At 43.3% G+C, this 13,283-nt stretch overlaps 1 protein-coding gene, 1 non-coding gene and 1 pseudogene across 2 annotated transcripts; 2 read left to right on the forward strand and 1 right to left on the reverse strand.

Moving 5' to 3' along the window:
• Positions 1-454: 454 nt before the first annotated feature.
• On the reverse strand, positions 455-559 carry LOC125088206 (U6 spliceosomal RNA). The gene has a single exon (XR_007123611.1). It is a non-coding gene; the product is annotated as a U6 spliceosomal RNA (small nuclear RNA).
• Positions 560-2,799: 2,240 nt separating this feature from the next.
• LOC125086686 (DNA-(apurinic or apyrimidinic site) endonuclease-like) lies at positions 2,800-7,033 on the forward strand. Its single transcript, XM_047706025.1, has 3 exons — positions 2,800-2,863; positions 5,638-5,751; positions 6,462-7,033. Exons 1-3 carry the CDS (start codon positions 2,800-2,802, stop codon positions 7,031-7,033), a joined length of 750 nt encoding a protein of 249 aa, XP_047561981.1.
• A 5,471-nt stretch (positions 7,034-12,504) lies between these two features.
• LOC125087704 (60S ribosomal protein L32-like) lies at positions 12,505-12,927 on the forward strand (annotated as a pseudogene).
• Positions 12,928-13,283: the final 356 nt, after the last annotated feature.

Raw genomic sequence — 13,283 nt, forward strand, 5'->3', positions numbered from 1 at the left:
TGGAGTCACAGAATGCAGACCATGAGCTTTTCCTTTTTAAAAAATTTAAATTGAGTTTATTAACATGCGATGTATTACTGATTTCAGAGATAGAGGTCAGTGATTCATCAATCCTATGTAATACCCAGTGCTCATTAAATCATGTGGCCTCCTTAATGTCCATCACCCAGCTACCCCATCCCCCCAGTCCCCTCCCCTGCAAAAAAACTGAGTTTTTTTCCTACGATTTAGAGTCTCTTATGGTTTGTCTCCTTCTCTGGTTTTGTCTTGCTTTATTTTTTCCTCTCTTCCCCGATGATCCTCTGCTTTGTTTCTAAAATTCCACATATGAGTGAGATCATATGATAATTGTCTTTCTCTGATTGACTTATTTTGCTGAGCATAATACCCTCTAGTTCCATCCATGTTGTTGCAAATGGAAAACTTCCATTTTTTATTTTCTTTCTTGTTTTTTTGAAATATGGAACGCTTTGCAAATTTGCGTGTCATCCTTGTGCAGGGGCCATGATGATCTTCTCTGTATCATTCCAATTTTAGTATAGTGCTGCCGAAGTGAGCACCAAACTTTCATTTTTTGATGGCTGACTAGTATTCCATTGGTTCAACCCAAAACTTAACTTTGAAGCTCTCTTTGGTCACCTGTTTTTCCCACTTCATTCATTCATTCATCATTGAAGTACAACTTACAGACAATAATATGACAGATCTCAAGTATTCAGCTCAGTGTGTTTTGATAATTACATATACTCATGTAACTTTCACTCACAGCAAGGTATAGAACCGTCTATCACTCTCTTTGTCCTTTCCAGTCCAATCCCTTAATCCTTCTCTTTTCTTTAGGCAACTCCTTCTTCTATCACCCTTGATTCATTTTGCTTGTTATTGGATTCCACACACTTTTGTATCTGGCTCCGTTTCTTAAACATATTTTTGATATTTATTCACATTGTTCATGACTTAGCTGTTCATTCCTTTTTATTGAATAATACTCCATCGTATGAATATACCACAACTTATCTATTTTCTTGGAATGGACATTTAGTTTATTTCCAGTTTTTGACTGCTATGATTATTCTTTTTAAAAAAATATTTTATTTATTTATTTGACAGAGATCACAAGTAGGCAGAGGTGGGGGGAAGCAGGCTCCTCGTTGAGCAGAGAGCCCGATGTGGGGTTCGATCCCAGGACCCTGGGATCAGGACCTGAGCCGAACGCAGAGGCTTTAACCCACTGAGCCACCCAGGTGTCCCTCTTTTTTTTTTTTTTTTTGATATGATTATTCTTATATATTTTCCTGAGCCTCATTGCATTTATATTTTAACTATGAAACAGATACAGAGCAGTTTAGAGAATATTACAGATACTCATGTTTACTTCCCATATTTAATAAAAGTTAACATTTTGCCATAGCCAGTTCTTTTTTTGAAGAAAGTTTATAGATTTAGTTGAAACCCACTCTGTATCCCTCCCCACTCCTCTTACCCTCTCATACTTCTCCAGTATCCACTGTTCTGAAGTTGGTTTGAATTCATTCTGTGGTTTTATGTATTTAAGAATATGTATGTATGGATTGATCTGTTTTCATCTAATGTGGTGGCCATTTGGTGGGCCCTTTCCATCCAGAGGGCCAGGTCTTACTTCTGGGAAATTTTTCTTGGATTATTTATCTGAGCATTTCCTCTCTTCTGCTTTCTTGGCTCTCTCTGGAACTCCTATAATTTAGATTTTGGGCCTCCTGCATTGGTCTTATTTTCTCTCCTATTTTTTTTTCTCTTTGTCTCTAATTCAACTTTCTGGGGATTTTCTCAGCTTTATTTTCCAATCCATTTATTAATTTTTCCATTGAAATTGTCATATGTTTTTAATTTCTTTTTTTAATTTTAAATTTCTAACTTTTTTTTTATTCCTCAAATGTTCATTTTAACGTTTCCCCCATCTTGTTTTATGGATGTAGTAATATCTACTCTTACCCCTCTAAGAATAGTAATTACAGTCCTTTTATTATTTGTTTCGATTTTTTTTGTTTGGTCTTAGTTTTCTTTTCCGGCTTAGAATCTGTTTTCTCCAGGTTGCTTTTTTCCTGTTTCTTTTTGTCTTTATTGTCTTTGTTAGAGGTCTTTCCTTAGGAGTCTGGTGATGCTAAATGCTCACTGATATTTAAACATGGGGCACTAAAAAACTGAAAGTTCTGAGTTTGAGATTATGGTGCTCACTTGGCTGGGCTGGGCCATGTCCTTGGGGGAACCTGATGTCAGAAGTACCAAGATTTTCGCCTTGGACTAGTCGGAATCCTTTAGAAGCATTTCCCAATCTCCTTCCCGAAGGGTATAGGCTCCCTTCACTTTATCAGGATTTACTATATAAACATTCCCTTAATTCTCTTGTTCTGTATAATGACTTGCTCTCACATTTGTCTGCTTTTTTCTTTTCCACAGACTCTTTGTTTTAATCTCTTAAAAGTTCTGGCTGCATGAAGCAAGAAAGGAAATCTAGGAACCTATTGGCTTTTTAAAGATTTCTATCCAGTCTTATTTACCACTCCATCTTCATCCTCATTGCCCAAGGTATCTGGTAGACCAAACTGGGTTACTTCTCGGTTCTCTCCACTTATAGATTGAGATTCAGCTTTCTTTGGTTTTCTGTCAGTTATCTCCCATTTGTTTGCTTTCTGGCTTCCAAAGTTTTAGTGCTATAGCCTTTTCTCCCATTTTCCTTAACCTTGTGAGTTTATGCCTTTTATAAAAAGAATCTGCTGTCATCTTTGTGAGGTTTTTGGAGGAAATGGTAGAATGCTCAATATGCCACGTCTTTACCGGAAAGTCGTTCTTATTGTGATTTTAAGTCGCATTTCTCAAAATACTGGTGAGGTCAAGTAACTTTGCATTTGTTTGTTTATTGTGTTTCTTTTTCTGTGACTTGCTTGTTCATATTCTTTGTGTATTTTTCCTCTTAGATTGTGGGTCCTTTTTAAAAAATGGATTTGTGGGGCGCCTGGGTGGCTCAGTGGGTTAAGCCTCTGCCTTCAGCTCAGGTCATGATCCCAGTGTCCTGGGATGGAGCCCCGCGTCGGGCTCTCTGCTCCGCAGGGAGCCTGCCTCCACCTCTCTCTCTCTGCCTGCCTCTCTGCCTACTTGTGATCTCTCTCTGTCAAATAAATAAATAAAATCTTAAAATAAAATAAAATAAAATAAAAAATGGATTTGTTAGAATGTCTATATAACCTGGAACTCACCCTTTGTTAGTAGTATTCTTTGAAAAGATTTTCTCCCACTTTGGAGCTTGGCTTTTCACTTTGTTGTGCTTTTTTTTTTTTCCTATTTCAATATAATATAGGGTGCCTGGGTGGCTCAGTCGGTGAAGCATCTGCCTTCATGTCAGGTCATGATCTCAGGGTCCTGGGATTGAGCCCACTGTTGGGCTCCCTGCTCAGTGGGGAGTCTGCTTTTCCCTCTTCCTTTGCCCCTCCCCCTGCTCATTTGTGCTCATGCTGTCTTTCTCAAATGAACAAAATCTTTAAAAATATATATATAATTAATATATTAAGCACATTTAGTATATTAAATCTCCATTTTAATATAGTCAAGTGTATTCTTTATAGTATTGTGCATTTAGGGTCTTACCTAAGAAATCCTGCCCTACTCCAAGGCCACAGAACTATCCTCTGATATTTTATTCTAACAGTTTAAAAATTATGCTTTTTCACATCAAAGCCTTTAAGTTACTCCTTATATACGGTGTAAGGTAAGAAGGTAATTTTATTTTTACTTTTACATATTGATAATCAATTGTTCTAGCATCACTTATTGACTATCCATCATTTTCCCAGTCATCTGTGATGCCATTGCTATAATTCTTAAATGCATGGGTCTATTTCTGAGCTCTCTATTCCATTTCATCGCAGTTACTTTTCGCTTTCTGTGTCAGAATCACACGATTTTAGTTATTATAGCCTTATTAAAAATTTTCACTTGTGGTAAGGCAACTGCCTCATCCTTCTTCAAAATTGTCTTTACTATTCTTGGCTCTTTTCTGTCATATTTTAAGATTAGCTTGAAAGTTCCCTATACACAGATATGGCCAGGTTGAGATTGTTATTGGAATTCTATTGAATTTATAAGGTAATTTGGGACTTAAAAAATAATATTGGGTATTCCATTCATGAACATGGTATATTGCTCTATTCATTTAGACCTTCTGACTGTCAATGAGGTTTTATAATTTCTCCATTTGAATCAACACTTCTTTTACTTCTTTTATTAGATCCATTGCTAGTACCTATATACCTTTTAGTTTTTGTGGATATGGTGACAGGAACTCTTAAAGATTACACTTTCTAATCAGTTTTTGCAGGTATATAAGAATGCTTTTGATTTTTTGATATGCTGAGATTGAATTCAGCAATCTCTCACAATTCTTGTGATAGTTACAATAATCAGTGTATAAATTTCCTTGGATTTTCTATGAAGACAATCATATTGTTAACAAGTAGCAACTTTATTTTTTCCTTTCCAATCATTATACCTTTTATTTCTTTTCTTGCCTTGTGGCATTGCCTGGGATAGCCAGTAGAATATGGATGAAAGTGGTGAAAGTTGATAGATGTTAGTTAAAGGAACATGTCACCTTTACTCTGATATGTATGTCACTAGAGCTGCTGGCTCTGGAACTATGTTGTGCCTGGTGGGTCTGTACCAGCAAAAGGTATATGTCTTTGGTATCTGAGAATAGGCATTTTTATTCTCACTTAATAGACGAAGAAACAGAAACTCAAAGAGGTAAATAACTTGCTTAAGACCACATAGCTAATAAGTGGAAGATTCAAACCAAAATCTTCTGATTCACAGTCAAACGCTATTTCCATGATTCCAAACTTCCTTCTGGCTCCCTATCTGTGCTAATGTGTCACCTTTCTCAGACAACACACTGCATCTTAAAAGAGATTATTTCAGAACAAACAATGCTTTTACCCAGTTAGATGCCTCTAATAGTGGGAGTGTTAGGCAGATACTGTTTTGCCTAAACAGACGACTTGTCCTACTTATAACTTAACAAACAAACAAAAAAATAAAACCTCACAGACTCTTAGAGTTGAATGGCTTCTTATCTTTTCCAACCTCCTATTTAATGTAGTTATCCCTATACCCCATTGCTGAGATCACTGTCCAGCCTTTACCTACTGCTAGGGTAGGTTTGCTTCCTTAACAAACAGTTGAATAATGGTCGTGTGGATCCACACTGTCCCCACAATCTGGTCCAGAGAGCAATCCATTTTCTACTCTACATTATACCTCTTCAAGTATTTGTTCTCCTTAGATCTTCCCTGTGAGACTATGCATCTCTAGAATGTTTGCTATTGCCTACATGAGATTATTTCCAGACTTTTCACTATTCTGATTATTCTCCTCTCAATGCTTTCCAGTTGCTCACTGTCCCTCTTGAAACCGATGCCCAGACTTTAAGGTGGGGTCTGATTGCAAACAAGTGGGGCTCTTTTGTCACATGATCTGGATACAGTCACTTCTATTGATGCACTCTAGATTTTTGTCTTCTTAGCAACTATGGCACATTGCTGACTTAAGTTTAGGGTTCACTCTTTGGCTTTTTTCCCATTCCATCCCCTATATCCTTTCCTGCAGCACTTCAGAGCTCTCTAGGTCAGGGCAAGGTCTGTGGGGAGGTAGCTAGGACAGAAATCTACTCTGTGACAGGGACAAAAGGGGAAGGATCTGCAGTTTGGAGGCTGCCAACAGGTAACCCAGAAACACCTGATTAATCAGGAATAGGTGAATTCATTTGGGGTTGCTGTCCTGGGACAGAATAAAAGTCAAATTTCAGAGCATCAGTACTTTGAGATTTTTACTATAGAGTTTAAATTTCTTACAAGAAACCAGAAATCTCATGATTTTTAAAAAATCTTCTTAAGAGGGGCACCTGGGTGGCTCAGTGGGTTAAGCCTCTGTCTTTGGCTCGGGTCATGATCTCGGGATTGAGCCTCACATTGGGCTCTCTGCTCAGCAGGGAGCCTGCTTCCCCCTCTCTCTCTGCCTGCCTCTCTGCCTACTTGTGATCTCTCTCCCTGTCAAATAAATAAATAAAATCTTAAAAAAAATAAAAACCCCTTAAGAGATGATAGAATAACCCCAAGAAGGGAAGGTACAGGAGGAATCAGAGTTCTCTGCTCAGCTATATTGACAGGCCAGAAGGTTTAAATGAATAGAGCAACATACCATGTTCATGGATGCAATACCCAACATTGGTTTAGTGGGGTTACCAACCATCCACCCTTCTATCTAACACAAATGAATTTCAGGAACATGCCTTTGAGATGGAAATCCTAGCTGCCCAAATCTCCCTTGCTCCTGTCCTGTTTATAAACCCATACTTACAAATCAATAAGCCTCCCCCTACCCCAACCTATGTTCCTCGTCTCCATCAAATAGTTGTAATTTTGCCTGGACAGTATTTACAAGGACAGCATCGTGTGACTCCAGTGTTGACAATACAATAGTGAAAACTGCAAACCTGAGATGGCAGGAGGTCTCAGTGATTATGGCTGAATTTGACGCATTTGTGCTGGTAACAGCCTATGTACCTAATGCAGGCCAAGGTCTGTTACGCTTGGGGTACTGGCAGCACTGGGATGAAGGCTTTCACAAGTTCCTGAAGGGTTTGGCTTCCCAGAAACCCCTTATGCCATATGGGGACCTCAATGTGGCTCATGAAGAAATCGACCTTCACAACCCCAAGGGAAACAAAAAGAATGCTGGCTTCACTCCACAAGAGCGTCAAGGCTTTAGGGCATTACTACAGGCTATGCCACTGGCTGACAGTTTCCAGCACCTCTACCCCAACACAGCCTATGCCTATACCTTTAGGACCTACATGATGAATGCTCGATTCAAAAATGTCAGTTGGCACCTTCATTACTTTTTGTTGTCTCACTCTCTGTTACCTGCATTGTGTGACAGCAAGATCCATTCCAAGGCCCTGAGCAGTGACCACTGTCCTATCACCCTACACTTAGCACTGTGACACCACCCCCAAATTACTTTAAACCTGGGAAATGAGCCCCAAGCTAGCTTTAAAACTTAACCTCCCCAAACTTCTTTAAAAACAGATGTAGATATCTGCACTGTATTTCCCTTCTAAAGATATAAATCCTTCAACCAGGTTCTTACTGATGCTTTTCTTTAAACCTCCAGTTTTTTCTTTTTCTTTTCTTTTCTTTCTTTCTTTTTTTTTTTTGCCTTAAACAAAAACTATTGCTGACTTCCTTTGAACTGTCCACATGAAAACAAAGAGCCATAGTTTCAAAAAAAAAAAAAAGGTACCTGTCATTCATTTTCTAAGTACTAAGCACTTGATACATCTTAACTCTTTTTGTCTTGGCAACAGTCCTTTGTGGTAGACAGTATTATCATTGTTTTACAGGTAAGGAAACTGAGGCATGGAGTTTAAGTGTCTGCCTAAGGTCATTCAGCTGAAAGCCATGTGTGGGATTGGACTCTGGCAGCCCCTTTGAGGTGTCTGGGCTCTGAACCACCATAGGTGCTGTGTCTTTAGATGGGGAAAGGGCCTGCTGTGGATGCCCCATGCGTGGGACCTGCAGCCCCAGACCTGAGTTCCCACTCTTGGTTCCTTCACCAAATAATTTCCTCTAGTCATAATCACCAGCGACATTCCTTTCCAAGGGTAGGATCTTCCATAGGCTTCAGCCCCTTTATAGATAAAGAAATGTGAGATCTAAATGTTAAATCATGTCCTTAGGCTATAAGTGACAGAATTAGAATGTGAACCCAGCTCTGGGTGACTCTAGTGTCCCCTCAACTTCCCTTACACTACGGTGTGTCTACTGTGGGGCCATCTCTTCAGAAAAAGCCTAGACACTCTCAGTATCCTCTTCCATAGGGGATGGAGAATGTGGGGGTGGGGGGCATTCTTCAGGGAAAAAATCATCACCGTCATCATTATAACCAAAAATCATCTTTGTCATTATTTTTACCATCTTGTTAAAGGTCTACCAGTATGCTGGATGCTACAGTCTGGGAAGACTTTTCACGCCTCTTTGAGGATCCCTGAAAATATGAGTGTTTCATCATTGACCTGGCAGAAGGAAGTTAAAGGGTAAGTAAGGCTTCAGCAAATCCAAAGATGGGTTTCTCCATTTCTTGAGCTGATTGGCTGGATTAATTTACTGTTTCTCATATACCATTCTCTGGTCTTGCATTCAGATCAAGCATAAATGTTTGCTTTCAGAATGTGAGTCAAGGGCGTGATTCCTAGAGAACCACAGGCTGGTGTCTGGGATCACTGGGCTATGCACATTCCTGAGCACACATATGTGTATGGACACACGTATACACGGCATGGACAAGCACACACACACTATACCACCACGTTTGTGGCGAGCAGTTCCTGGAACCAAGGGTTGCCTTCAAGTGAGCAGCTAGTGCATGGGGCTGCAGTCTCCATTCCCGGGGACATTTGTATGGCCAGTTCCACCAGCCTGTGGTGGGGTGGAGCCTGCCTTCTCAGACCGATTCCTGGCTGGGACTGTCCTTCCAGAGGTGTATCCAGGGGTCTTTCAGGCCTTCTCAACACATCCCCTGGTCTGGGACTTGCAGGTCAAGCAGCAGCAGTGCCCACTTCTCAGCCCCCATGGAAGGGTCCCCGTGCTCTCTGCTGCCCCCTCTGGCCAGCTGTCCTCTTGCAACAATGGAGGGATGCCTTCTTAGGTCAAAAGGGAAAGCATTATTGCTGCTCTGTGGCCAGGTAAACAAGCCGCTGGCTTTGAAGTCCCAGGGCGTATGTGCTCAGGCTGGAGTGGTGAGTCTGAAGGAGCTGCCTCCCCCAAACCTGGCTGTGTTTGTTAACTCCACCCTCCCACCCAGGTCTGCTCCATTTGATGTTTCAGTGGGGAAGCCAGAGGAGGGAGGCCTGCCCCCCGGGGTCCTCAGAGGGCTGTTTTCAAGTCTTGCTGAGCCTGCAGGCCTACTTGGGAGCTGAATGCAGACTAGGGGCTGAGTCCAGAGGAGGCCTGCCAGGGAAGTCCCTGCCCTTCGAGGCAGTCAGCTGGGGTGTGGCCAGGGGCAAACCACAGAATGTGCTACTTCCCTTGGGCCATGTTTTTATTCAGGTGACATCAAGTAAGAATGAACAGCAGGGGAAGACTGGAGGGAGAAAGAGGCACCTAAAGGCAGCATTGGTGCCTTCAGTGGCCACAGGCCCGCCATTGCCACTTACAGAATCTCCTTCTTCCCTTCTCCCCTTGACCACCAAAGCAGCATAAGGTGGCCATTTTGCCTTTCCCCATTCTGCTGTGCCTCTGGCTCAGAAGCTACAGGTATGACCAGAGACCCTGCCCACCTGGCCCCTCCCCCAAGCAATAAAATGCACTGAGTGAGGACCTCTGGGGGCGGGGAGAAACTTCTGGAGAGTAGAAACCTGGGTAAGACAGTGCTCCCCCTGGGCTGGCTCTCTGGACTTGCCTCAGGATTTCACTGCATTCCAAAGCGGGTTTACGGCCTTTCAGGCCTAGGCCACAGGAAACAAGACAAGGGATCAAGCATTATTATTAACCGGTTCAATATCCCATATGAATATTGGCCATGAACAGCTTCCCCCGCCCCTGCCTCTCTCCTCACTCTTCCTGCTCTCCCTCCCTTCTGAACTCCTCTATTTGCTACACCCAGATGTGCACACTTCTGCCAGATTCTCCCCTCCCCACAATGCCTCTCTCTAGTCTGTCCCTGCCTTCTTGCCCCCCTGCCCTCCCCGCAATATCACGATTGAGAAAGAGCTTGTTGATAAGACCTGGAAATCTGGAGTTATAAATCCTTCTAGCACAGCCACCCTATCTCCATGCTGATGCTTGTGGTGCCACAGAAAGGAGGCTCACCTGCTTGTGACCCATCCCCTTCCTCCCCGGCATTCTCCAATTGTCCTCTGCAAACATGGGCCAATGGGCCAATGGGAGGTACCTGTCTCAACAGGTGTGAGCCTGGTCTCACTTTCCTACAGGGTGATGGGGAGGTCACCCTCCAGCCCACCTGCTCTGGGCATTCCTGTGATTGTGGAAGGGCAGCCGACGCCACTCTCCTTTTGGATCCCCCCTGATTGCAGCTGTGGGAGGCCAAGCCCACCTCAATGGCTTTAGAAGTTTCCAGGTTAGCTGCTGGGTGCTCTGGCTACAGTGCAGGAAGAGCTTGTACTGCCTGGGTGGGTAGCTTTCCCTGCTAAGCCACAAGCACCTTGAGGGAAGAGAGTGTTTCTTATTTGTCATTGAATCTCTATGTCCCGCAGACTGCGCAGAACACAATTACTTGGTAAACGACTCAGAACTATCTGGTAAATTGCTGTCATACTCATCACCAGGAAATATTTACTGGGGGAGTCTCATGTGCAAAGACCCTGCTAAGCAGGAGGCAGCACAAAGATTAATTAGACATCATTCCCACTTTCAGGGGCGTGCCCCGGAGTCAGGGAGACCTAGAGGAGTTCGCTTGCTAGGAGGTCACAGGAGGGAGCTGGAGCCGGGGGCCCCAGGGAATCTGCTTTGGTAACCAAAATTTGACAAAGAGTAAACTTAAGCAGATAACCCCAGACCCAGACCCCGTTCACTGGGGATCTCTGCATATTCAGAGTAGAGATATTAACTCACTGGCTATCTGCCTGTCTAGCTTTTTCCTGTGTCATGTCAGTGTCCTCGTCTCAAAAAGGTGAATAAAAATTAAAAAAAAGTAGTGTCTCTATTTGGAATGAATTCCTTAAGCTGGTAGCCTGAGCACAGAGGAAATAAAACTTGCCCCCACCACATGTTAGGTGGGCCTTGCGGTTTGGTTTGGGCTCCCCATGGATCTGCAGCCAGAGCTGCCACTGCCCTCAGGAGGAAGGAAGGAGGAGGTGCAGGTGTCCGTCTGGAGTTCAGCTCATCCTAACCCACCTTAATGGAGTGGCTCATCCGTGCTGGCCTTGGGAAAGAGAGGCAATGATAATGGGAGTGTAACTCCTCTTCTAGAACAGGCGATGTATGTCTCTGAGAACCTGGGAGAAGAAGGACAGCAAGCTGATCTCTCGGAATCCGAGGGTCAGCCCAGATGATGGGAGGCTGTGGCTGTAGCAATGCCATTGTCTCATCACGGTCACCCTCTCTGCTTGGAGTGGGGGTCTAGCATCATGCATGGATGGTGGGGTATCATTAATGGGTGGCATTTTCTGCACAGCTCTTTTAGGGGGGTGCTTCTGAAACTGTTTCTACTGAAGCCCCATTAATGGCAGAAAAGAGCGATTTTGCGCTTCACAAGCGGTGTGGGGTTTCAGATCACTGCAAACAGGAGATTTCTTTGAAGCCCCATATTTTATCTCAAAAATTTTGCACCATGATCATGCATTTGCTTTTATATAAAAAAAATTTTTTATATAAAAAAATTTTGCACCATGATCATGCATTTGCTTTTATATAAAAAAATGCAGTTACGATTACTTATTTCTTATTTATTTATTTTTTTTAAAGATTTTATTTATTTATTTGACAAAGAGAGATCACAAGTAGGCAGAGAGGCAGGCAGAGAGAGAGGGAAGCAGGCTCCTCACAGAGCAGAGAGCCTGATGTGGGGCTCGATCCCAGGACCCTGAGATCATGACCTGAGCCGAAGGCAGAGGCTTTAACCCACTGAGACACCCAGGCACCCCACGATTACTTATTTCTGAATAAAATTGATGCCTGGAGAAGATGAGCTATTTTTCCTAAGGTCTTTTGTACTCCCTATGGCTCACTGCCCTATGTCCCAATTTGTGAAGCATGCCTTTTAGGACATCAGACCCATAAACACATACACCACATTCAGGGGTACCATCCTGAAGTGGGTCCCCGACATACTTGCATGGCCATGCCCTTGATACCAAAACACTCCTCCAAGTTTGTCCTATGCTGCCCTGGCCACACACTCCTCCGGGCTGACCCACAGGATCACTCCTTCCCTTCTGGGCTTATCCTGGTTCTTCTTGCAGGGTCTGGAGGTCGGGTGGCCTGTAACACTCTTCACTAAATGTCTAGGGACAGCGGCTCTAAACCTTTTTGCAGTGTCCTTCACCAGGAATGGGCAGGGCAGGCAACAGCAGCCTGAGATCCTGAGGGGCTTGAAAACAACTCCTAAAGTGGATACTTCAGGACCTAATTACCTAACAGGCTAAGAATTGCCCTTGTGCCCTTGGTGGGCTTTAGCTCTGTACCCCACCTTGCTTTCCCTGACACAACTGTTCCATCTGTAAAAGGGAACCAGGAATCAAGGCTGCTGTTTATCTGACAAGGTAGAAGCTAGGTGATCCGAAGCCCACTGTACATTGTTATGGATTCAGGATATCAGTGGTTTTCAGATTAAAAAAAAATGCAACCCATTGATTTATTCATACCTGCATTTATACACGTGTTTACTCACTTTTGTGAAATAGTGGAGCTAGAACAGTGACCAAGAGGGACATGGTCTGGGCCTCTTTAGGGCGACATGGCCGCCCTCAGACCTCTGGAGAAGCCCAAGCTTGTTAAAAAGAGGACCAAGCCGTTTATCTGGCACCAGTCAGACCAATATGTCAAAATTAAGTTCAACTGGTGGAATTCCAGAGGCATTGACAATAGGGTGCACAGAAGATTCAAGGACCGGATCTTGATGCCCAACAATGGTAATGGGAGCAACAGGAAAACAAAGCATATACTGCCCAGTGGCTTCTGAAGTTCCTACTCCACAATGTCACGTGGAACAAATCTTACTGTGCAGAGACTGCTCACAGCGTCTCCTCCAAGAACCGCAAAGCCACCGTGGAAAGAGCAGCCCAGCTGGCCATCAGAGTCACCAATCCCAATGCCAGGCTATGCAGCCAAAAGAATGAATAGACAGCTTATGTACATGTCATATTTATGTTAATAAAACCATAAAGCTACAAAAAAGTGGAACTTACAAATGGCAGACAGAATTAAACAAATAATCTCCAAGGAAGTGAAAGAACCTCAGAGAGGGCCGGCCCAGGGCCTTCTGCAGCCTGCTAGCTGCTCCTGCCCCAGAATGTTCTGTCCGGAAGGATAAGTACACGAACAGCAGGTTCTGGACTAAGTCAGAGGTAATGGTGGATTCACCATCTGCACCTTCTCCTATGAAGGTAAGAAAACATAATTACAAGATTCTCCTCCAAGTCTGCCCGCCTGCCCAACCGTGCCAGAAAAATGCACCAAACCCTGGATGTGCAAACACTCTTGAGGGCAAGGAAATTCAGAGTCTCACTGGATCCT

The sequence above is a fragment of the Lutra lutra genome, chromosome 16 (assembly GCF_902655055.1).
Source record: "Lutra lutra chromosome 16, mLutLut1.2, whole genome shotgun sequence".
NCBI classification, from domain to species: domain Eukaryota; kingdom Metazoa; phylum Chordata; class Mammalia; order Carnivora; family Mustelidae; genus Lutra; species Lutra lutra.

Bases quoted from the DNA above. Each gene is read 5' to 3' on its own strand.
- LOC125086686 (XM_047706025.1), top strand. From the start codon at position 2,800: ATGCCACGTCTTTACCGGAAAGTCGTTCTTATTGTGATTTTAAGTCGC. The intron at 2,864-5,637 runs GTGAGGTCAAGT...CCTTTCCTGCAG, and splicing joins TCGCATTTCTCAAAATACTG to CACTTCAGAGCTCTCTAGGT. The intron at 5,752-6,461 runs GTAACCCAGAAA...TTGCCTGGACAG, and splicing joins AGTTTGGAGGCTGCCAACAG to TATTTACAAGGACAGCATCG.